The following is a 21,607-nucleotide window of genomic DNA, read 5'->3' on the forward strand; positions in this document are numbered from 1 at the left end:
ACTTGGCCACCACCCTCTCCCTGACCAGCCCCGCAGAGCTGCTGCCAGGCTGCGGCGGCCTCTGGAGAAAAGGATCAGGCTACAGACTCACCGCTAAGCACTGCCGGAGGACGCAGGACTGCTTCATGCGACCAGGCCCGCCAAACTTCTTCATGTCCCTGCAGTAGTGGCACATGCCACACTCGCCTTGCATGCAGGCCTTGCATTTCCGGCACCGCACGCGCCTCCGCCGGGCACCCGACACGATGGGAGAGACGGTGGGCCTGACGGGGGTCGGGCGGGGCGTTGGCTTCATGGTGTGAGGCTTGGTGATGGGGATGGTGGGCAGACGGACCCTCAGCCGTGCCTGCAGCTTTAGCTGGTAACAGAAAAGAGAGAAGCATGAGAAGGGCGGATGGCGGCACTCTGTTCGGACCTGCAAGCTTCTGGTTTTGCCCTCTGTGACCTCCAGTCGCATGCAGGGAGCAACCCCGCTCCCTCGCTTCCCCGTGGACAGAGAGCTCGTCCTGTCTCTGCAGCCAGGTTCCTCTGCCAGCCTCACGGGGATGGGGCTCAGCTCTGCAAGTGGTGCTCCCGTCACCCCTGCTGCCAGCCCAAGGTGTGCTGAGAGCAACCAGTGCCTGTTCAGGGCACAGGCGGGAAGGCGCAGCTCCTCAGCAGACATCTGCCCCGCTGCGTCCCAGCAGCAAACTCACTGCTGGCTGTGGCATCCTCCTGGGAACGGCTGTGACATCACGTACACCCAAAAGGCCAGCGCAAGGACAGAGCTGTGGGTATGCCAAGCATTTGAATGCTGCACCCAAAGCATGGAAATATCTCCAGAAAAGCTGTCTGCGATGCACTGCAGCACGGGCAGTGTGCTGATGGGGGCACAAGCCCTGGCACACACCCACCTAGCAGTGAGGGGCCAGCCTGCCCGCCAAGCAGGCAGGGGAGCTGCTGATTTCACACCCACACCTCACCCTTCACCTCTCAGGCAACACAACAGCGATGCTGTCCCCTGAAACGCCATCCAGGCCGCCCTCAGCAAACTGAGAGCTTCAGTGCAAGGTCCCTCCAGCAACCACCCCCCAAAAACACCAAACTCCAGCCCCTCTGAGCACAGCTACAGAATGCAGAGCAGCCGGGGCTGCCCCCAGCACCAGTGCAGCTGGAGACCTCTGCAGCTGCGAGCACACAGCTCTGCCCACAGGGCTGCAGAGGCAGCTGAACCCTGCGCCCTGCTGCGCTCCCCCACTGCCCACGGGCTCCCGAGGGAGGCGCAGAGGTTGCACCACTGCACCCCAGCTGCACAGCAGGTAACAGGCCAAACTGCACGTGGTACCCTCCAGCAACAGCCACCCCTGTCTCTCCTTGCAGCTCTTACCTTATCTCTCTTGGGCCACTGGACGATGGGGACGCCTGTAAGTGCCAGTTTGGGGTCGCTGTTTGCGTATTCTTCTAGCAGCAGCTGATGGGGAGAGGGAGGGTGGGAGGGGGAAAGAAAAAGAGACAAAAAGGACAGGTGTGAGCAGAGCAAAACAATGCTCCTGTCAGCCAGGCAGGCTCTGACCGGATGCCAAGGCCAGCGTGCTTCAAACACGGTACGGAAGGAACCCTCTTCCACCCACAGCCGTGAGCAGTGAGCCCTCCCCACATTACAGACAAGCTCTGTCGAGTCGACGTGCACGAATGCTTTCATCAACTGCATTTCAGCCCCGAGGCCCCGCGCTGCGTGGTGGCTGGGAGAGAGCGCCGAGCTCTTGCAATCCAGCAGGATTCACGGGGGAGGAAGCGAGCGGGTCCCTCGCTGCCCCCCGCAGCTGCTGTGCCCCCGGCAGCCCTCTGCAGCCTGGTGCGAGCCCGGGAGCGGCTCCCCGGTGGCATTGGCAGCTGGACGCGCTGCCTCTGCAGGCCCCCTGCCTGCAGCCCCCTCCCCACCGAGCCCACCCGCTGCAAAAGGTGCTTTATTTACTCGGTGTCACCATGGCTACGTGAGCGGCAGCCTCCTGCCGGCATCCCTGCACGGGGCTGCGTGTGGCCGGGTGTCCCCGGGAGCTGGCCACACACTGGGGCTGGCTCCAGCACCGCGTCCCCCGCCCTGCTCTGGGGGTGGCAGGAAGCTGCGGCCTCCCCCAGCTCCCCAGCACGCTGCCTGCAGACCTTCCGCCTCCCAGCCAGCCGGCCCTGAACACGGGCTGGAAGGAGAGGTCGGGGACCCAGGGTGCGCGCGCACACGTGTGCGCAGGGAACCGCAGTCTCCCCGTGCCTGGGGCCCAGCGGGGGCTCAGGCACGCTCCAAACTGGTGGGGAGGGAAGGGGGGGGGGTCACTCATTGGGGGTGCCAGGGTCCTCGGGCTGCAGATGGATGGAAGCCAGGACGGGTGCGGGTCGCCTCAACCCCCCCGGGGGCAGGCAGTAGGGAGGGGACCTTCCGAGCACGCCGTGCCATGCCGCGCACCGCCCCGGCCAGGAGAGCTGGGTGGCAGCCAGCACGCCCGGGGGACGGGGAGGGGAGAGGTGAGTCCAGGAGCCAGCCCGGGACACCGGGGGTGGGTGGGGGGGGGGCGAGGGGAAGCTGGGGATCCCCGGGTCGCAGAGCCCCGCGTCCCCTCCCCAGCCCGCGAGCCGTGCCAGCTGCCTGACCTTGCGCCTCTGGGGCTGCCGCGACTCCGGGGCGAAGTTTGCCGAGCCCTCTTTGTTTCGGTGCCTGCGCCGCGAGCTTCGGGGCCGCCCCCCCCTCTCCCCCCGGCCCCCGCCGGGGCCCGGCTCAGAGCGTGCGGCCCCGCTCCGGCCCCCGGCTCCTCAGGGACATGGCCGGGAGCGCGGCCGCGCCCCCCGCCCCGAGCCCCCCCGGCTCCTCCCCGGCTCCGGCAGCCGCCCCGCCGGCCGCGTGCTCCTCCCGAGCCCTGGGGCAGCGGCGGCAGCTTCCTGAGCCCGAAACAATGCTGCTGCGTCACCCACATGCGGTTCCCAGCAATGCTTTGCAACGGGAAGATGGCAGGAGAGAGAGAAGGAGCGAGCCGAGAGGGCAGAGCCGTTCTGCTGCAGCGCCGGGAGGGGCCGGCTCGGCGGCGGCGCCGCGCGGATTGGCGCAGGGGCCCCGGCGGCGCGGCCCCCCCCCGCCCGCCGCCACCGCAACCGGAGGAACGGGGCGGCCCCCCCCGGGCTGGGCCGGGCCGAGCCGGAGCCCCGCTCGTGGGCAACCCCCCCCCGGAGCCCTTCTTTTGTCTCCTCCGGGGCGCTTCTGCGCGTCCCGTGCTGGAGGTGCCCCGGGAGAGAGCTCCCCGAAGAGGGGGGCCGTGCCCGCATCCCCCCCCACCCCCCGACGCGCAGCGGCTAAGTTTGGGAGCTGCCGGAGTCCCAAAGGCACCGCCGACCTCGCCGCTAGAGGGGGACGAGCCCCCGCTGGGTGCAGCGAGGTCCCCCCTCGGCAGCCCCAGCAGAGCCCCCCGCTTCGCTCCAGCCCCCCGCGATTAAAGTGGAGGAAGCTTTTACATAAAGCGAGCCCCCCGAAAGCACCGCTCCCACACCTCGTTGTCACCTGCAAGCACCTCCGGCTCTCATCCATCCCGGCCCCGAACAGCCCAAGGAACAAGTTGTGCACGGACCTAACCCCGCTGCCTGCGCTGCCTCCACCTCCGGAGCCGTGCTCCAAGGCAGGGTGCGGGGCCCAGGGCACCGCCAAAGTCAAGCACAGGGAATGGCACGCAGAGGTCACCTCTGCTCGGGCAGGACAGCAGGGACTCGGGCCCAGCTAGCTCCATGAGAACTGCCAACTCTGCCCTGAAAGCCATACCCACGCATTTCAAAGCAGCCCATGCATGCTTCACGCTGTGCTTTCATCTCATCTCACCTGCAGGCAGGAGCGGGGCCAGCACTGCCTTCCCACCACAGCTCACCGGCCACCCTGACCCTTCACCGTGCAGCCCTGGTGGCAGCAGCCCCTGTTCCTCACCGAGTCCTCTCAGCCTCCCAGCACCTGCACGAAGCAGGGATGGGGCAGACACTCCCCATGGAGTGCCCCGAGACCACGCACCCCTCCCAAGGTTGCTCATCAGCACTTTTTACATCTTCTGGGTTTCAGCAAGCTGCCATGTTCACTGCTTCTCTTTGACAAAAGCAGATGGAAAACCAAACTGTCTTGGGAACAGACGTGACCCATGGGAGGAACAGACCTGGCAGAAGAGTGAGATGTTGTCTCTGATACCGAAAGACTGTGCAACACTGAGCCAGGTATGTGGGAAGCCAGACCAGAGGCTGTAAGGAGAGATTCTGGAGACAGGATCCTCAGTTTTGGGAGAGAGACTTATTTTTGTAATGCCTGGTGCTCCAGTGCTGCCAGGCAGAACCCAAATGCAGCCAGTTTGTGACTGTTCCTGAGGCCACGGGGCTTGGCAGCACTGCAGCAAGGTAAGAGCTCAGGCAGGGACTCAGCCTGCCCGCAGCCAGCCAGCACCAAGTCCAGCCACTCCAGAGACAGCTGAGCTGCAGAAGGAGCCTGCTTCCCTGAAATCTAAGTGAGGGAAAGCAGCACACCCCAAGCTAGGTCAGGAGCAATGGACAGAAGCAGCCTGAAGGTGGTAAGACCTCTCACACATCCCCTCTTTGCCAATGATCCAGTGACTCCAGTCCAGGCCATGAACGGAGACATCACCAAACTCAAGGAGATTTTTCAGCAAGGCTCGGTGCTAGAAGGTGATTGTGTGTCAACTTCATTCCCCAAAAGCAGATCTGCTCCTGAGGCAGTGCTAGAAGTCACTGATTTCTGCAGGCCCTCGCATTTAAGCCACGGCAGAGCAGAAGGAGCAGAAGGCAGCAACTTGGTGTTACCAGGAGCAGTCCAAGGGACGTGGCAGGCAAAGCTAGGAGGTTCTGGTGGAGGTAGAGGTGGCAACGTGCTGCTTTTCTTCCTACTCGCAGTGCCTGATGCAGCCTCGGCTGGGGTGGGTTTCAGTGGATGGACAGTTCCTCTGGCTGGCAGCATAGCTTTGTCGCACACAGTGTCAGGTCCCACTATGCTGCAGCTCCAGGCTCAGCTCACGGCAGGATGCAGAAGCACAGTTCTTCATGTGGCCCAGCACACAGGTGTGTGATGACCGTGAGTTCAGGACAAGAGGCAGTGGCAAAAGCCCAGAGCTTGCAGCCTGATGCTCTCAGCAGCCCCATCCTGCTCTTTCGGGTGACAGATTCCAGCTTTGTCCTAGCCTCAGAGCAGCCACGTTCCTTGTGCCACCTCCAGGTACTCCAAGAGCCACAGGAGCTGTCCACAACGCATCTCTCTAACTGGGAGGCAGCTACCCAGCGATGGCAGCAAAGTTGGTAAGTGCCAAAATCACCTTGGTTCTGTGCTCCCCTCCATCAATTCTGCTGGGAATGTAAGGGTACAAGTACCTGCTACCGAACGATGGCCCCAGAGGCAGGCTCAGATGCTGGGGATGCAGGGAGGTGCTGCTGACCGTTTCCAAGTTAAGGCACTCAAACTGGATTAGGCTCTAGCTCTCTACCAGCGCATAAAGAGACACAGCAGAGGAATTCAGACAAGCTCCAGACCAGAAGAGACCCAGGCCCAGGGTGCAGCATGAGGGATCCCACCTGCACCATGGCAGCGTGGGTGGCACAGGAGGGCAGGAGCACCAGAATGAGACCCGCCAGGCATCTCAGCAGGAAGGGCTGAGCTCACACTGCCCAGGTACCGCGTGAGAGCGCTGAGGTTGTCAGAGGAGGGAGTTGTACATGAATCTGCATGAGAAACATGACCCAAACAGCTGATGACTAAGGATTTTTGTGCCATGTGGGCACCCTGTAACAGGTTTGACCTGTGATGCTGTCAGTCCCGAGGGACCAGCCCTTGCACTTCAGCGTGCTTTTGAACCCAGAGGACAGCTGGCATTAGGGAGCGAGGCCTTCAGGGGAGCCTGAGCAGCTCTGCAGTGACTTCCACCCCCAGCTCACCTGCCAGCTGGGCACGGGGCCCGTGGGTCTCAGGGAAGCTTCCCCTGCACAAGTCCCAAACCCAGCTCAGCTCTGACAACCTCGAAGGCTCCGCCTCAGACACACGGCGCAATACACCAGTTCCCCTTGCTGGGTCCAAGGGTGAAACACTCTGCGTGCTCCCAAGGCCACAGCACAGCATGCTTGAAAAACCCACATGAGAACAGAGCTGCAGCTCCCTAACAGCACCCATGCTTGCTGCTGCAGCCAGGCACCAGTGGTGCCTGCACGGCTCAGGCGCCAGGGCCCTGAGCTGCACCCTGCTGCTCCCAGCACAGCATCAGTTTCACCAAATGCCCTGTAAAGTCTGTAGACTGCAAATAGAAACAACAGCACAGACCAGGGTACAGCCATGGCTGTCAGTACAGGCAGCCAGCTGAACAGATCCCCATTAGCAAGGAAGGGAACAGGAAGTAACCATGGTTTGAGGGACTAAAATCACAATCACAGAACAGTTTATGTTGGAAATTGGAAAGGACCTTACAGATCATCTGATTCCAACCCCCCACCATGGGCAGGGACACCTCTCACTACACCAGGATGCTCAAAGCCCCACCCAGCCTGGCCTTAGCCACTTCCAGGGATGGGGCTCTCCTCTGGACTCATTCTAATACATCCATGTCCTTCTTACGTTGGGGGCCCAGCAGTACTCATGGTGTGGCCTCACCAGGGCCGAGTACAGAGGGACAATCACTTCCCTCTCCCTGCTGGCCACACCACTTCTGACACTAGCCCGGACTCTGTTGGCCTCTTGGCCACCTGAGCACACCGCTGGCTCCTGTTCAGCCACCTGCCGACCAATCCCCCCAGCTCCCTTCCCTCCAGGCAGCTTTCCAGCCACTCTGCCCCCAGCCTGCAGCCTTGCATGGGGTTGTTGTGCCCCACGCGGCACTTGGCCTTGTTGAACCTCGTCCAGTTGGCCTCGGCCCATCGCTCCAGCCTGTCCAGGTCCCTCTGCAGAGCCTTCCTGCCCTCAGGCACATCAACACTCCTGCCCACCTTGGTGTCCTTGGCCAGCTTGCTGAGGGTGCACGCGATCCCCTTGTCTGATCATTGGGGAAGATATTACAGAGAACTGGACCCAGCACCGAGCCACGACCCTCTGGGCCTGGCCACCCGGCCAGTTTTAAACCTCACAAAGTGTACTCCCGTCTAGGCCTTGAACAGCCAGGTTCTTCAGGAAAATGCTTCAGAAACGGTGTCAAAAGCCTTTCTGAAGTCTATAGACCACATCCACAGCCTTTCCCTCATCTACTGAGCACGTCGCCTTGTGGTAGAAGGAGATTGGGTTGGTGAAGCAGGACCTGCCTTTGATAACCCCATGCTGACTGGGCCTGATCACCTGGGTGTCCTGTAAGCGTTATGTGACTGTACTCAAGCTAAGCTGCTCCATGAATTTCCCCAGCATAAGAGGTCAGACTGACAGGCCAGACCCTCCCTCCAGCCCTTCTTGTAGGTGGGTATCACATTTGCTAGTTGCCAGTCAACTGGGGCCACCCTGGATAGCCAGAACTGCTGATAAGTGACGGAAAGCAGCTTGGCGAGCAATTCCATTAGCTCCCTCAGTACCCTCAGGAGGACCCATCTGGCCCCATGGACTTGCATACCCAAAATGGATTTCTGAGGTAGAACAAGGCTGAAATTCCCACCTTAGTGCTGAAAGGGCTAAAACACCAAGGAGCCGGACTCTATGATCCTTGTGGGTCCCCTCCAACATGGGATATTCTGGGATTCATGGAGTCAGCACAGGTTGTAGAGCAGGACAAAGGTTCTCACGGAACCCAAGATCATACCCTGCAAAGCACCCTAAGAAACAAGGCCAAATCCACCTGGGGCAAGGAAAGGGCTCAGCATCCAGCAGCCTAAGGAGGCCTGAGCCAGACCTGGAAATAAGTCACACTGAACAAGCACTAACACCTGTAAGGGACACAGGCAGGGCCCAGAGGACTCTTGGCCATGTTGGCCAAGAGCAGTTGTTGCTCCTGCTAATCCCAACCCAAAATCCAAGCTAGGGCTGTCCCTCAGCATCAGCTGCTGTGACATTAGCCTCAGGTAGTGGAGGAAGAGATCTGTGAGCCTGCGGACACATCAACCCCTACGCCAGCACCAGGGTAAGTCCAGGGTCACCTTTCCACCTCCGATGCCACCAGGAAGCGGGGACACCCTGGCAGTCCCAAGGAACGGCAGCACTTGTGGCTTCCTCACGCCTACATACCTTGACATCAGCAATGAGGGCGTCCTCATCTTCGATGCCAGTGGGAACACACTTCTTGTGCAGGGGGAGCGACTCGAGTTTGTCCACCAGGCAGCGCAGCCCCTCCAGCTCGAACTGCGTCAGGTGCACCCTCCTGTTCTTGCGCGGGCTGCCGCCGTGGGGGTCCCAGGCCTGGCCGTTTTGGGAGCCCCGGCTGGAGTCGGAAGAGTCCATGGAAGGGCTCTTCTTCAGACCTGTCAGGCTGCTCCGACAGCTCCTGCCCAGTTCATCGTAGTCCACGTTGGCACCATTGGCTACGGGGCTGGTGAGAACAGATCGCCTTGTGACTGGTCGCCTGGGTTCCTTCCCTGCTGCATCCTCCTCTTCCTCCTCCTCCTCCTCCATGTTCACTGAGTCTGAGGAGCTCAGCTCCATATCTGCCATGAAAGAGTGAGAGAAGAGCACAGTGGCCGGTCACTCAGTCGCAGGAGACATTTCGTTTCTAGAGGAATCCCCCCAGTCACTAGAACAACAGACACACACGGGACATGACAGAGAAAGGATGGGGGACACAGCTGCTAGTAAAGGATAGCTAAATCCCTTGCACATTCCCAGAGTGTTTTGTCAAAAGCCAGGCACGGGAAGCCTCAGGAAAATGACATTAGAGCTGTATTTGGCTGGATTTGCTTAGGGATCTCCAGCCATCTGGTCCTGGGAGTGACTTGAGACCTCAGCCCTGCCTTCATGATGGGAAACAGAGGACGTGGACTTGCTGGATGGCCATGAGGTCTCTGAGCCTGGTTGTGCATAATGAAGAAGCCTCCCCTAACACTGACAGGAGCTGGGAGCGATTTCTCCACATTGCCAAAGGGCTCTAGCTGTGAGATGTGCCCAGGAGTGGGTATTTACAGCCCCCAGGTGGAGGCAATCCAGCTCTCTCCCACTCTGAAGGGTCTCTGTAACAAATCATTTCTTGAACCACTGCATGGCCCCTGTCTGCGTTGGCTATAAAGCCAAATAATCCTTTTGCGAGAGACCCCCTTGACATAGCTCTCCAGACTCTGCATGCAGGAAGGCCCTGATCAGCAAGAAAGCCTTAAAGCCCTGCAGCCCACAGCAAACAATGGTTACTGCTGCTGTCCTCCCTCTCTTCTGTTAAAGGCTTTGTGTGTACCGCCAAGGCCAGGAACTTGCGTCCTGGTTTTACAGCTGAAAGGAACCTGTTGCAAGGGCAAAGGAGGAAGCAGTCATATGGCTAGTTTTGACTTCTTGCTCAAAAGAAAAAAAGCAACAAAAAACCACACAACCTTTGTTGAGTCTGCAACGCCCTCTGACTGTTCTGCAGAGCAGACATGGAAAAGAGAGGAAATACCCAAAGAAACCACCTTGTGAAATTGAAGAAGTGATAGTCCCTTGCTCTTCCCACATAACCCTCCCTGCCTAACACACGGCTGAGCCAGGCAGGGCCCGCAGGGCTGTGTGAGGAAAGAACAGGGGCTCACCCATGCTGAGCGATTCCTTCTGGAAGTCCTTGGTCAGGTGTGAGCGGCTGGTGATACAGTAGACGTAGCGCTCCAGCACATACCAGCACATCTCGTAATAGAAGGGATAACGAAACTTGTTCGGGACCTGCAAAAGAGGGAAGGGGATCAGTTCAGACTGGCTTCTCCACAGGGCTGCACAGAAACCACTCTGGCTGCCTCGAACCAGACTGATCCCCTCCTGAGGGGCAGGAAATGCACGTACACGTGTAACAGCACCATTCCTGCTTCTGGCAGCAGGATGTGACTCTCCTTGTGGAAGGAGAGCAGAGAGCAGGTACTTGCTGTTAATGGCACTTGCAAGCCATTAACATTTTGTTTGTCTGTTAGGGTCGCAGCCCTTTGCTGTGCTTCCCCCCCCAGGCCTCCTTCTCACTAGTACAGGACAACAGCAGGTGCCACAAGAGGTTTCAGTTGAAGGTAAAGGTTCAAGCCCTCTTCCCAAGCCACAGCACAGCATCTGCCAGTACACGTACACAGAAAGGGATGGCCTATTGCAAGAGGAGTTGTCAGCTCTGTTAGACAGTGGGGCCACCAGGGCTGTCCCATCAGTGCTGGCAATTCACATGGAGGCAGATGGCCCTGACCCTGCTGCCTGCCTCGCACCTTCCTGAGGCTACACGGCCCCGGGTGGAGCAGGCACACAGTCCATCCTCCTGCATCTTGGTTCCTTTGAATATTGGCCTGGCATCCAAGTGCTAACCCACAGTTCCTGCCTGCTGCAGCACCTTGAACCTTTTCAGAGAGGCCAAGGGTCTGTCATAGCCCAGGTGCATCCTGAGGCTTCTCTGCAGGTACTGAGGGCTGCAAAACCCACGCCTCCCCAAGGAGCAAAGGAAAGCACCCACTTGTCAGCCGTGTTCTTGGCTCAAGAGCTCAGGAAGCCTTTCACTTCAGTCATTTTTACCACATCAAGCTCTAGGATCAATGCCAAACAGGAGCAGAAGGCAACTGGGTATGGGAAGAGGCAAGGTCTGCTGGATGCATTCCCATGACCATGCTGCTGCCACCTTCTTCCCTGGCTGCCTTGCCTGGGGAGATTCCCACCACGCTCCCTGCAAGGTTTCCTAGTGTCAGACTGAAGGCAGCAGGAAGGAACAGCTGGAGTTCGAGCAATTTGTCAGGGGGGGAGACGCAAGTGTCCTGCCTGTGCTGTTCCTGGCTGCACCCTCCCTGCCATCCCGGGAGGCCAGATCCTCTCAGCTCTCCTTACCCGTGTGCGGTCTTCGATGCTGTAGATCCGGAGCTGCATAGGGATGTTGAAGCTGTGCAAGAAGTTGCCTCCAAAAACCAACGTGTCCATGGGAGTGTACACAGCATGGATCCAACCTTGGGGAGAAAGAGTTTGAAGAGTCCTTCTGAGCAATGAGGTCAGGACAAAGGCTCTCAAGCGTGTCCCTGCTAATTCAAATCCTTTGCAATCTCTTATGAACTGTGATCTTCAGAGAAGGGCTCTCAAACTGCACAACCTCTTCCATGCTACTCAGCTAAGTCTACTCTGATAGATACAGCCTTAAACTACTCCTACACCTAGGGTAGCTGCTAACACACACACAAGCTACTGACCCCACACACATCAGCCAGTACAAGTGGCAGCAGGAGGCAAGGACGGGACCACCTAGATCCCAGCTCTTCAAGGTCTGATGCTGTGTTACCACAATGCGCACTCCTGAAGCATCACTGCTGAGTTACTCAATACTCAGCTCACTTTACCCACTTACGAGCTAAAGACAGATTTGTATTTAGGCACTTAAATACATCTGTGGGCCTGGCCTCACATCTTCCCATGGTAGTAAGTGTGTCAGTATCTACCTCCTATCCGTAGATTTTTGTCACCCTGTCGTCTCTGCAAAGTTGCTTCCTTGTTGCATTAGACCTAAGAACACCAGCAGCGAGGAGAAAAGTTTTCCAAAGTTTGTTGAACAATTCAGAGAACAATAAAAAAGTAACTCTTATTTTAAAGGCTAAGCAGTTCAGACAAGCCCAAATTTGGCAGATTCCAGCACGGCTTTCCTTAGAGCAAGGCCACTCAATTCAAAAGAAGTTCACGGTACCATGACTCAAATGAGTAACTCGTGCAATCCCTGGTGTTTTCTTCTCCTGGTCCTGCTGTAAGCTACAGGAGCATGCGTGTGCAACACAGCTTATTCCTGCGCTGCAGGAAACAGCAGGTTACACCATTCTTTGCCATCAGAGAGCCTTATGGAAGAAGTTTTTATGAAGCAGTTTTATTAGAAGCTTTGAAAGGGGTCCAACAATCCTTCTACTTACAAGGGAATATTCCCTAGCGCAAGCACATTTTACAGACATCCCAGGTCCAAATCACAGGTCCTGAAAGGCTGTGAGCCAGTCCTTGTGAACAACCCGGTTTGGGCTGCTGTTCCACCCACCTCATTGCTTCTGCTTTGCTGCTTTCTAGCACAGCACTGCACTAATTGTGCAAACAAGACATTGTTGATGCCCTCCAATTCATTCTGCTTGCTTAACCAAGTTAGGCTAAAGATTTCCCTTAACTTGCTTTAGCCAACTATGACCACAACGGAGGGATCTCTCAGGGAAGGAGCCAGGATCAGTGTTCTGCTTCTTTCCCTGGACCCCTCAGCTCAGAGCTTTGAAAGCGTTCCCACTCCCAACCTCAAAGTCTCCTTGCTCAAGCCTTCTGCTGTTACCTGCAAGTCTCTCCACATTACAACTTCCCAGCTCCCTATCAGGTTTCAGAATTTTCCAACATCCACTTCTAGCTCTACATTTTCTATTTCTCCTGTCTCCAGTACCCCAGATAGCCATCATCCTTCCTCATGTCCAGAGCAGTCACCTTGTTCCCTAAACACACACACTGGCTCTCTTTCTTGCTTCACAACTTGAAAATAACTCTGCAGAGATTTCACAAGAGAGCCAGGAAGTAGAGGAGCTGTGCTGTTTGGGCCAGCCTCTATCATCAACACGCGCTGCTCTGCATGTCAGCATGATGGGCCCTGAGAAAGCCTCCTTTAGTAATTCATCAAGCATGATGTGAGCCAGATGGAGTTTTCTGGTCACTTGAGTGGAATCCACAGTGCTGTGTCAACCATGGTTCAGGAGCCAACAAATAAGTGGACAGAGCCCCATAACATCTCCCTCTCTGTTACTCATGAAGGAGAAAGCTAAGTTCTGCCTGTTCTGATTCTGCTCGTGTCCCAGGAGTTTCAGCCTCTTGCCATAGCCCTGGCAAAAGCCAGGATGCAACTGCCCACCCTACTGTACCTGAGGGGATGACAAATGTGTAGCCCTGCTTGAGCTCGATGCGCTGGCACTCTGACACTCTGTCCCCAAGAAAAATGTCACCCTGCTTCCCTGAGAGAAGCCAGTTTTCATAGAGCTCCAGGTTCTGGGGTGTAGGAGGGATCAGCCAGAATATCTGCAAGCAAAGAAAATACATATATGTAAGCAGAAATCCCCTGTCAACTGACCTAACGGCTGTCCCATCTGAGAGGGCAAGCCACTGAACAAGGGCCTTCCCAACTTAATGCACCAAGCATCACATCTAGACTGAGCCTGGGATGTCCTGTAAGGTGTTATTTACAAAGACAGTGTTGATAGATGCAAAACCCACTGAAGACACCAGAGTACTTGGAAACGAATGATATGTTTACCTGCACCTTTCTGAACGCTACCATGTTATTCAGAGACAACTGAACTAGAGATTTGCATTTGTCTGTCTCCACGCTGTACAGGTGGGCAAGTAGGTATCCATCCACCAAATAGGCTCTTCAAAGACTGTTAGCCCATCTTTTGAGGAAAATCACTGAAGCCACAAACTATCAGAACCACTGGGGAGCCTTGCATCTCCTTTGCAAGATGTGGGTGAAAAGCCCAGATTATTTAAGTAGGGCAGAGCCTGTTGCCTTCCCTGAACCTAGACTAAGTCAGTGGAGAAAGATGGGATGAAATAATTGCCCAGGAGTTGTCCTTGTAGTCCAAGCTTCATCCTAGAAATCTGTCCTCACTGACTGCAGAGGGAGCCCCTCCAGCTGGACAGTTCCTTCTCAGCAGTTAAAAGCGAAAGGGCTCCCTGCCACAGTGGCTGTCCAAGGCCCTTTCTCAGAAATACAAGCTTCTTAAATACACTCCACGCTATTACAGTGGTAATGCCAAAGCCTAGACTAGATCTGTGATAATGGGCACATCCACACAACAGCAATTACAAGGGATGTTCCCCCAGCAAGGACTTGATGTTGGTTACGTTTCATTCTCTGAACATGACTGTGCTCTCTAGGGCAACTGAAGTGCTAGCAAGTGACTGACTTGTGCTAGCTAGCCAGCCCCTTCTGTGTTACCGCACTGAACTGCTACAGATCTGGTTTCTGACAGTTAAGAGAACAGAACCAACACCCCACCTGTAAGGGGAGCTTAAGGTGCAATTCACCCTGCCTCAGGGCAGGTGGGAGGACTGGCACCTTCCCAGTTTCCCTTCCAGAGGGACTTCCTCCAAGCCAGACACCAGTGAAACACGTAACTGGGTGAGGAACACCCATGCAGAGATGTCCCTGCACAATTCTAACTGGAAGTCACCCATCACGGAGCAAACGCTGCACACAGATGAAGTCTGTACCTTTCCCCCTCGGTGGATATGGTACCACACAGAAGTACCTCCGAAGTCCACGTGGAAATCTGTGTAGCAGCCCTTGACGCTCATCAGACAGTACCTGGGGGAAAGCAAGACAACAATAAGGTGTAAGTGGGAGGTGACCCATTGTATTCAAAGTGAATGGACTGCCTAAACCCAGGCCAATAGCTCAGTGCAGTGCCAGCAACTAATCACTGCAGTGCTAAGTACTTCAGTTGCAGGGAGGTGATGGATTGCAGGAGAGCTCACTTGACATTTCTATCAAATCCCCTCAAAAAGATCTAGTCCAGACAAGAGGAGAGCTTCCGTACCCATATACCGAGCAGCTCTAGAAACCCCCAAGCCACAGGTCTGGCCTACAGGTTGGACAGGCAACACCTAGCAGCTCCAACAGCTCCAGATGCATCAAGGTGGTGAGCACCAACAATTTCCCCAAAGTCCAGAAAGCTCCTGGAGGTGACACGACTGCCCTTCTGCACAGCATTTGGCAAGGGCTTAAGTAACTAATTGCAGATATCACCCACTGAAATAAACAGGGGGAACATTTCTCCCGCTTCCCCTTGGAACAAACTGCTTCTCCCTTGGGCTGTTTTCTTGCACGAGATCCTGAGATGTGCCAGTGGCAGCAGGCAGGAAAAGCAAGTCACTTACTTTTGCACCTTCGGATACTGCATCTCCAGGATAGCATTCGTGGACTCCGTTTGACTCTCCTTCAGGTGCCTGGGCCACATGTTATCAACCCAGTCAATCAAATCCACCTGTGGCAGAAAGGTGGGAAATATGAGTAGGGTTAAAAAAAGGGGTCACAGTACCCCTGCAATGGACATGCCTAAACCATTGCACTGCTGTGCACAGATTGCCAGAAAACCCACTTCAGAGCAGGCCCCCGACAAACTACAGGACCAACGAAGGGAAGGAGGGCCTGGTGCTACCTGAATGGCCATGATACTCCCATTTTAGCTCCCGCACACCCCAGCAACCTTTCCTGTTCCACTGCTGCAATGCTGTACATAGAGCATTTGGGACCAGCTGTTCTCACTCTGGTGAGCCTCTGAATTCACACAGGCAGCGAACACTGCAGCAAGATCCCAAGCATGGTACCAGGATGCTGCACTTCTACTAGGGGTCAGCCAGGAAACGCTATGCACTGGTCTTATACAAAACACATGCTGGGCAGCATCTGCCAAGGTGGGCTTCAACTCGCTAAGTTTCAGGAGACAGAGCCCACAGAGATCAGCTGCAGCTGCTGGATCCTAGTCAAACACAGAACCAGCTCCAGCAGCTTCCAGAGTGTGGCAGGGGCATCCCTGGCTGAGCCCATAGATGCTAAGAGCAGCTCCTCTCCTGCTGCACTCAAGCATCAGGCAGCGCCTTGACTGCAGAGAACCACAAGCACAAGGGAAGGGACATCCCTGCAGGAGGAAGAGCCATACTGACCGTAGCAGGTCTCTGCACCAGGTTCTCCAGCTTGGTGTGGCTGAACTCCAGGCTGATGACGTTGTAAAGTTTCTCCCGCTCGGCCTCAGGTGTTTCGTAGTAGCGTGCCCACTGCGCCATAGACATCTCGATGTCCCTCTGCGTGTTCACATCCATGACATCCACCATCCGTCGGCTCCCTGCCAAAACAGACAGATGTCACTGGAACCAGCTCTGTGCACAACTGGCCACCCAGAAGAGACGCTCTAGGAGACACGGGTCCTTCCTCAGAGAACCCACCCACACATGTGTGACATCTTGGCCTCTCCCATAACTTCATCTTCTTCCATTCCTACACTGAAACAGAAACTGCTTCAGGTCAAACTAGATTCCTCAAGCAGGTAAGAGCTGTGATCCACTAGCAAAGGACAGCTCATGTTCAACCAGCTACATGCTGGGGGAGCCACAAAACCTGACTTCTAGCTTTGATACACCCGCTGACTCCCAACTTCTCCCTGTCTGCCCAGGGCGCAACTCAGGCACACTGTGGTGGTCCCCGAACAACAGCAGACACTTACCGACGCACAGCCGCACATCATTCACGCTGAAGTCCGGATCTGGCATCCTGCAGGACAAACACCTTGCTAAAAAAATCATGAAGTGCTTCTGGCTGCAGACCATTCCCAGCTGTAACCCCACATTGGCGCGCTGCCTCTTGGGTGTAGGTGAAGACATGGGTAAGGATCATGCATCTATATCTCTGGGGGCACAAGTCTGGACTGAAGCACTGGGCCCAGCTTCCGGCTAGGGAAGCAGGAGTGATTTGGGAATTGGATATAACATCTCCAGAGTACAGTGACTGCTGGTAAATGAGTAAGCAGGCCTTGAGCTAAGAAATCCTAGCTCTCATTTTAAAAGCTTTAAAGGTAAAGGACATAGTTAAATCAGGAGAAACAGTGTATTTCACTGACACAACGCAACCATTCTAACTTATCCACACAAACACCACTGTCACAAACAGGAAGGGCAGGCATCTGTTCAAGCTGTTCTAGACCCATAAACATAACCAAAAGCTCAAGAGAATCCAGTTTCACCCACACTGGAGTCCTCAGTACTAAACACATACCCTCCCAAGTCTGAGCCTGGCACAATTTGCTAATTCAGCAGATTACAGTACATCCTGCACTGCCCGTCCTCTCATAGCCAGTCAATGAGGTTAAGAGTAATGCTGCTAATACTGGCTGGACTATCTGATAATATTTGCCCATATTATTAGGCAAAAAAACAAAGCTAGATATTGCATCAGAGCAGTAATAGGACCTGCCAGGCATTCACTTGAACTGTGATCACCTACAGCCAATTCTGTCCTCTCGTTTTAAGCCCAAACAGACTAGCAAGAATAAGATATGTGAGCTGGAAGATGCTTTCCTCTGCTCACTCCACAACAATGCGGACAGGATGCGGTCACATCAACTCGACAGAGCACAGACCCAGCTACCAGAGTCAGATCCCCAAAAACACTGAGACAGGCAAGAAGTCAGGCCGGAGTCACCCAGCCATCACTCTTTACCCTGACACTTACTTTATCCCCAAGCCATCAGAGCTCCTGAAGATGAGAGGGTCTCTCAGGCCACCCCGCTGGATGTATTCAACTGTGAAGTCTGGTGTGGGGAGAAAAGAAGAGGGAAGATGTTAGGAGAGACTCCCACAGAGCATTATAGACAACATGAGTTTAGGCAGGATCTCTGGTGATCTCTTGTCCAACTCTGCTCCCAGCAAACTAACTTCAGACTTGGCTCAGACTGTTCAGGACCCTGTCCAGTTGAGATCTGAAAACCTCCTCACATCTCTGTGGCACTGCTAGCCAGTGAGAGAGCCCTGTCCCTTGTCATTTCTACAGTCCTGCAGAGATCCTGGAACTCCTCTGCAGCAGTTCTGTAAGCAGCACGGTGTTTGCTGCTGACAGACCTTAGACGGGGCCCCCCCTGGAGGGGGAGGAGGAGAGCTTGCTCCAACAGGCTGGGCCAGGCAGGGGAACAGCACGGTTTTCTGGTCCTCACTTCCCCAAGAAGCTCACAGCAGAGCAAGAGCTCACTCTCATGGTAAATCCTCATGAGGGCTAGCACTGGTTACACGATGAAAAGGCATCCCACTGAGCCATGTGGATGGTGAAAAGAAAGCGGGGAGATCCCACAGGCTCTTTGAGTTAAGCATCCAGCAGGCACGTGGCTGCAATCACAGGTGCTGACCCAGGCAAAACCCCTCGCTCCTGCCTGCCATGTGTCCCAGCAAGCCCGCAGCACTGCAGAACAGCCCGCTGCTCTCCAGACTGAGCAGCTTCCGTGCCATTTCCCATGCATACTCCCTGTTACCAGCTTTCCTGGCTCAAGGGCTTAGCAGGCTCGAGCCAAACCTTCACCAACATGCTCCACATTGCCTTCAAGCTTCTTGGGGACCGCTGCAGGACTTGCAGAGAAGCAGGCATAAATGTTACCGCCTCCTCTGCTCCACTTGGGTTATGCAAGTAAAGCAGTTCACAGCAGAGGAAAGCACAGAACTCGTGTGAACCGCAGCCAGTTTCCACAGTTTTAGTGAAGAGTAGAAAGGAAAAGGCAGCAAAACACAGGACGGTGGGAAGGGATTTCATTATCACCACGATTGCCTTGTAACCGCCCTTCATGTTGGCAGACAGGAAGACTCTGGGTGTAGTCAGAGGCAAAGAGTACATCCAACTGCGATCCCTGCTAGCTTTCTCCTGAAGGCTCGGGGAAAGGTCATCTCACACGCCATGCCTCTCTGGAGAAGTGACTAACCACAACAGCTGTCTGGTTACAGACAGCAGTAGCACACGCTGCGGCCCCAACACAAACCTTTGCCTTCCATGAAGACGACAAAGGTGGAGTTAAACTTGTTGGTGGAAAGCTTTTCCTCGAGGTCGAATGTCCTCTTCCCTTCAATTTCATCATCAGAGATGCCGTCGTCCTCGTAACGCCGCCTCATCGTGCCACGCTGAGGAGAGACCAGACCAGAAAATATGAGCTATGGACCAGGAGTGACCAGCTTGCTTCCTCCCCCAGCTGTCCCAGAAGCTCACATCAACCCCACGCAGCTCAGGCAGGAGCCTGGGGACCCTTGCCCTGCAGCAGGCAGTCTCTGGGAAGTGTACACACTTCTGCTCCCAGAGAGGAGACACCACGCCACTGTGTTGTCTTATTCCCAAGCTCTCTAGCTCAGCAAGCAGCGTTGGTATCAGTTTTCAGCAGACACACAGATCTATTCAGGCAGTGCATGTCTGGGATCCCAAACACACCACTGAAACAGCAGATCTGCTTCTCCTATAATCAACAGACTTGCACATGTTGGGCCATGTGGCAGACAGGTAATCCACTCCTAAATGCTAACACAGACAGGGGAAGAGGGGAGAGAGCCGGTCTAACTGTGGCAAAGGAAAGAGAACCACTCTCCCTCTTATTTTTTTTAAGCAGGTATGTCAGTATTTTTCTTCGCTGGAGGTAAAGGCATTTGTCAATTTAAATCTCTGCTAGAATGCCAAGTAATAAAGGAAGGGGCTCACGCTGCAGACAATTCTCGAGTTTGGCTATGCTTGTGTGCAGCAGTTTGATTTATTCCCTCGTGCGAGGTGGAGCAGGTTGGGGGAGTAACCCTCTTCTTAGAGGGTCTGATAAGTATGCCTGTGCTGGGATTCCTGACAGACGTCTTCCTCTAGGATAGCTGGATCTGGAAGAAATTACTGTCCCCAGCTGTTAGCCACCCCTCCGGAGACTGACCATGTTCTGGCAGAGCCATTCGTGGGAATGCTCCCTAATTCCCCTCAGACAGCAGTCAACCCGGTCTGAATTAGCCAAGCTGGCTTCCCCCAATTAGGGATGCTCCCGCGACAGAGCAATCCCATCAGTTGTTCTGCCAGCAGCCAGACGGGGATGGGGATGGAACGGGGCGGGAGGCGACAGCGCAGCTGCCCTCACGCCTGGCGGCTGCTGAGGCACAGCCACGCTGGGGGGGCCGTGTCCCCAGCAGCCCCCCAGCCCAGGGACCCCTGTGCAATGGGGACAGTCGGTGGCACCGGTGCCTGCTCCACGTGGAGCGAGCGCATTCCAGAGCTCCTGCCATCCTCTGGAGCCTCCCAGAGGCAGACGGCTCCCCTTCCTGCCTGGGAGCAGCTGCCTCCGACCCCAGCACCCAATCACCCAGTGCAGGATCACGGAGGAGATTTCTCCCCCTTCTTATAATAAATTCCACTTCACAATTTCTAGGAAGCTGATCAATTTGCAAGTTGCTTGCAGCCCATTAGGGCAGAGCAGCTTACCTCTCCCTGCTGTTAACACCTCGTTAACTTTCCTCGACTTTCCAAAAACCCCCGCAGAAACCTGAACACAACAGGGGTACGAACAAGAGGCTGCTCCTGAATGGGGCACACATAGGGGCACTTCAGAAAGAGCCCTAAGTACCCCGAAACAAAGTTCTCCAAGGGCCTGTCCTTGCAAGGTCCTGGGTGAGGAGCAAGGTCCTACCTGTCCGGGGACCTTGCTCCTCACCCAGGAGTCACTCAACCAGGGAACAAGTGACCAGAACTGTAAAGGCTTTGTGTTCACAGCATGAACAGGACACAGCCACAACACAGAGGTGCAAGCACCTTGAGCCGGGTTCCCTTCACAACGGGGAAGTCGGGGCTGCAGAACATGGAAGGAGGGGGACTGTCTAGGGCTCAAGTTGTCACCAGCACAGCATCAGCTGCAAAGCCCCCTCCACACTCAGCCAGATTCAGCTTTGCTTGCTCCTGTGGGCAGGGAAGCATCTGGATTCCTGATGTGCACAGTGTGCAGAACAGGATCCCAGTCACGGCTGAAGACCCAGAAGCACTGCCACAACACAAAAAGCTCCGTTGGTTATACAACACCTCTTGTGTACATGGCCTGGGCCACTGTGCTCCAAAGCCATTGTTGTCTGGAGAGGGTGGGGAAAAACAGCATTTGGGTGAGCAAAGCAGACAGGAAGGAGAAAAGCTGCTGCGTTTCCAAGCACACGTTTTGGGAGAGACTGCACCTGCAGGGACTCTGGGCAAGTCTCTGCAGCTGAGTTCTCCCTGGAGCATGCAGCTTCCCTAGAGCAGCTACACAAACCATGGTGCCCTAGATCCCAAACTGCGTCTCCATACTGGGCTAGATGCAGTCAGCATACGGGTATAGGGCTTGTAGGGACACCCCAAGACCCCTTTCTACACCAAGGTGCTTAAATCTTCACCTGCCACACAGCTGAATTATTCACCTGGCTGAATAACTGTTAAGAGATGCACACAGCCATGCCACGCTAACGCTGGGCTCACCTTTACGCCAGCATTTATTTATTTATTTTTAAGAGCTGCACAAATCCTTCCTACAGCACAGCCTGATCTCTTTCTGGAGGAGCTGTCCCCCATCCCACATCTTGGCTAAGCTCCCCTGCCCGGCAGGCTGCTGCAGCCCTCCCAGCTTTCCTGCTGCTTCAGTCAGCCCCATCCAGGAGCTCCAGCACGTCCCAGCCCCGGGCTCGCTCACGAACACCACTGGGATTCTCCCAGCAGCAACTGTCAGTCCCAGCAGGGACACACAACTTCCAGAAGTGACACTGCCCCCTGAACAGAGGCTCTCCAGTGTCCCAGACAAAGCCCAGCCCCAGTCACGTCACGTAGGGAGCACCACCAATATGAATCCTGCAGGCCGCTCCAGCACAATCCCTTCGAATCTGACGCTGCCACCTGCAGCCTCCTCCTCCAAGGGATGCTGCGGGGATGCTCCTCACGCAGCCCCACGGTGCTGCTCCCCACAACTTCCTTGGACACCCCCTTCCACCAGCAGCCACCTCCAAAGGAAGCGGCAG

At 55.6% G+C, this 21,607-nt stretch overlaps 2 protein-coding genes across 3 annotated transcripts in view; one reads left to right on the forward strand and one right to left on the reverse strand.

Moving 5' to 3' along the window:
• LOC309878507 (L-lactate dehydrogenase A chain) overlaps positions 1 to 21,607 on the forward strand; it is a 246,290-nt gene that overhangs the window by 13,320 nt on the left and 211,363 nt on the right. The window lies entirely within an intron of this gene.
• KDM2A (lysine demethylase 2A) overlaps positions 1 to 21,607 on the reverse strand; it is a 39,534-nt gene that overhangs the window by 6,493 nt on the left and 11,434 nt on the right. For both annotated transcript variants that reach the window (XM_082761089.1, XM_082761090.1), the window contains exons 4-15: positions 18,601 to 18,739; positions 17,313 to 17,391; positions 16,309 to 16,355; positions 15,752 to 15,930; positions 14,966 to 15,072; positions 14,300 to 14,393; positions 12,952 to 13,105; positions 10,922 to 11,037; positions 9,670 to 9,796; positions 8,189 to 8,604; positions 1,367 to 1,450; positions 92 to 358 (exon numbers count right to left, since the gene is read on the reverse strand). In XM_082761089.1, the coding sequence (XP_082617215.1) occupies positions 92 to 358; positions 1,367 to 1,450; positions 8,189 to 8,604; positions 9,670 to 9,796; positions 10,922 to 11,037; positions 12,952 to 13,105; positions 14,300 to 14,393; positions 14,966 to 15,072; positions 15,752 to 15,930; positions 16,309 to 16,355; positions 17,313 to 17,391; positions 18,601 to 18,739 (1,809 nt within the window). The remainder of the gene's footprint in view (positions 1 to 91; positions 359 to 1,366; positions 1,451 to 8,188; positions 8,605 to 9,669; positions 9,797 to 10,921; positions 11,038 to 12,951; positions 13,106 to 14,299; positions 14,394 to 14,965; positions 15,073 to 15,751; positions 15,931 to 16,308; positions 16,356 to 17,312; positions 17,392 to 18,600; positions 18,740 to 21,607) is intronic.

Source organism: Aythya marila (assembly GCF_965140915.1).
Source record: "Aythya marila genome assembly, chromosome: 5".
NCBI lineage: Eukaryota > Metazoa > Chordata > Aves > Anseriformes > Anatidae > Aythya > Aythya marila.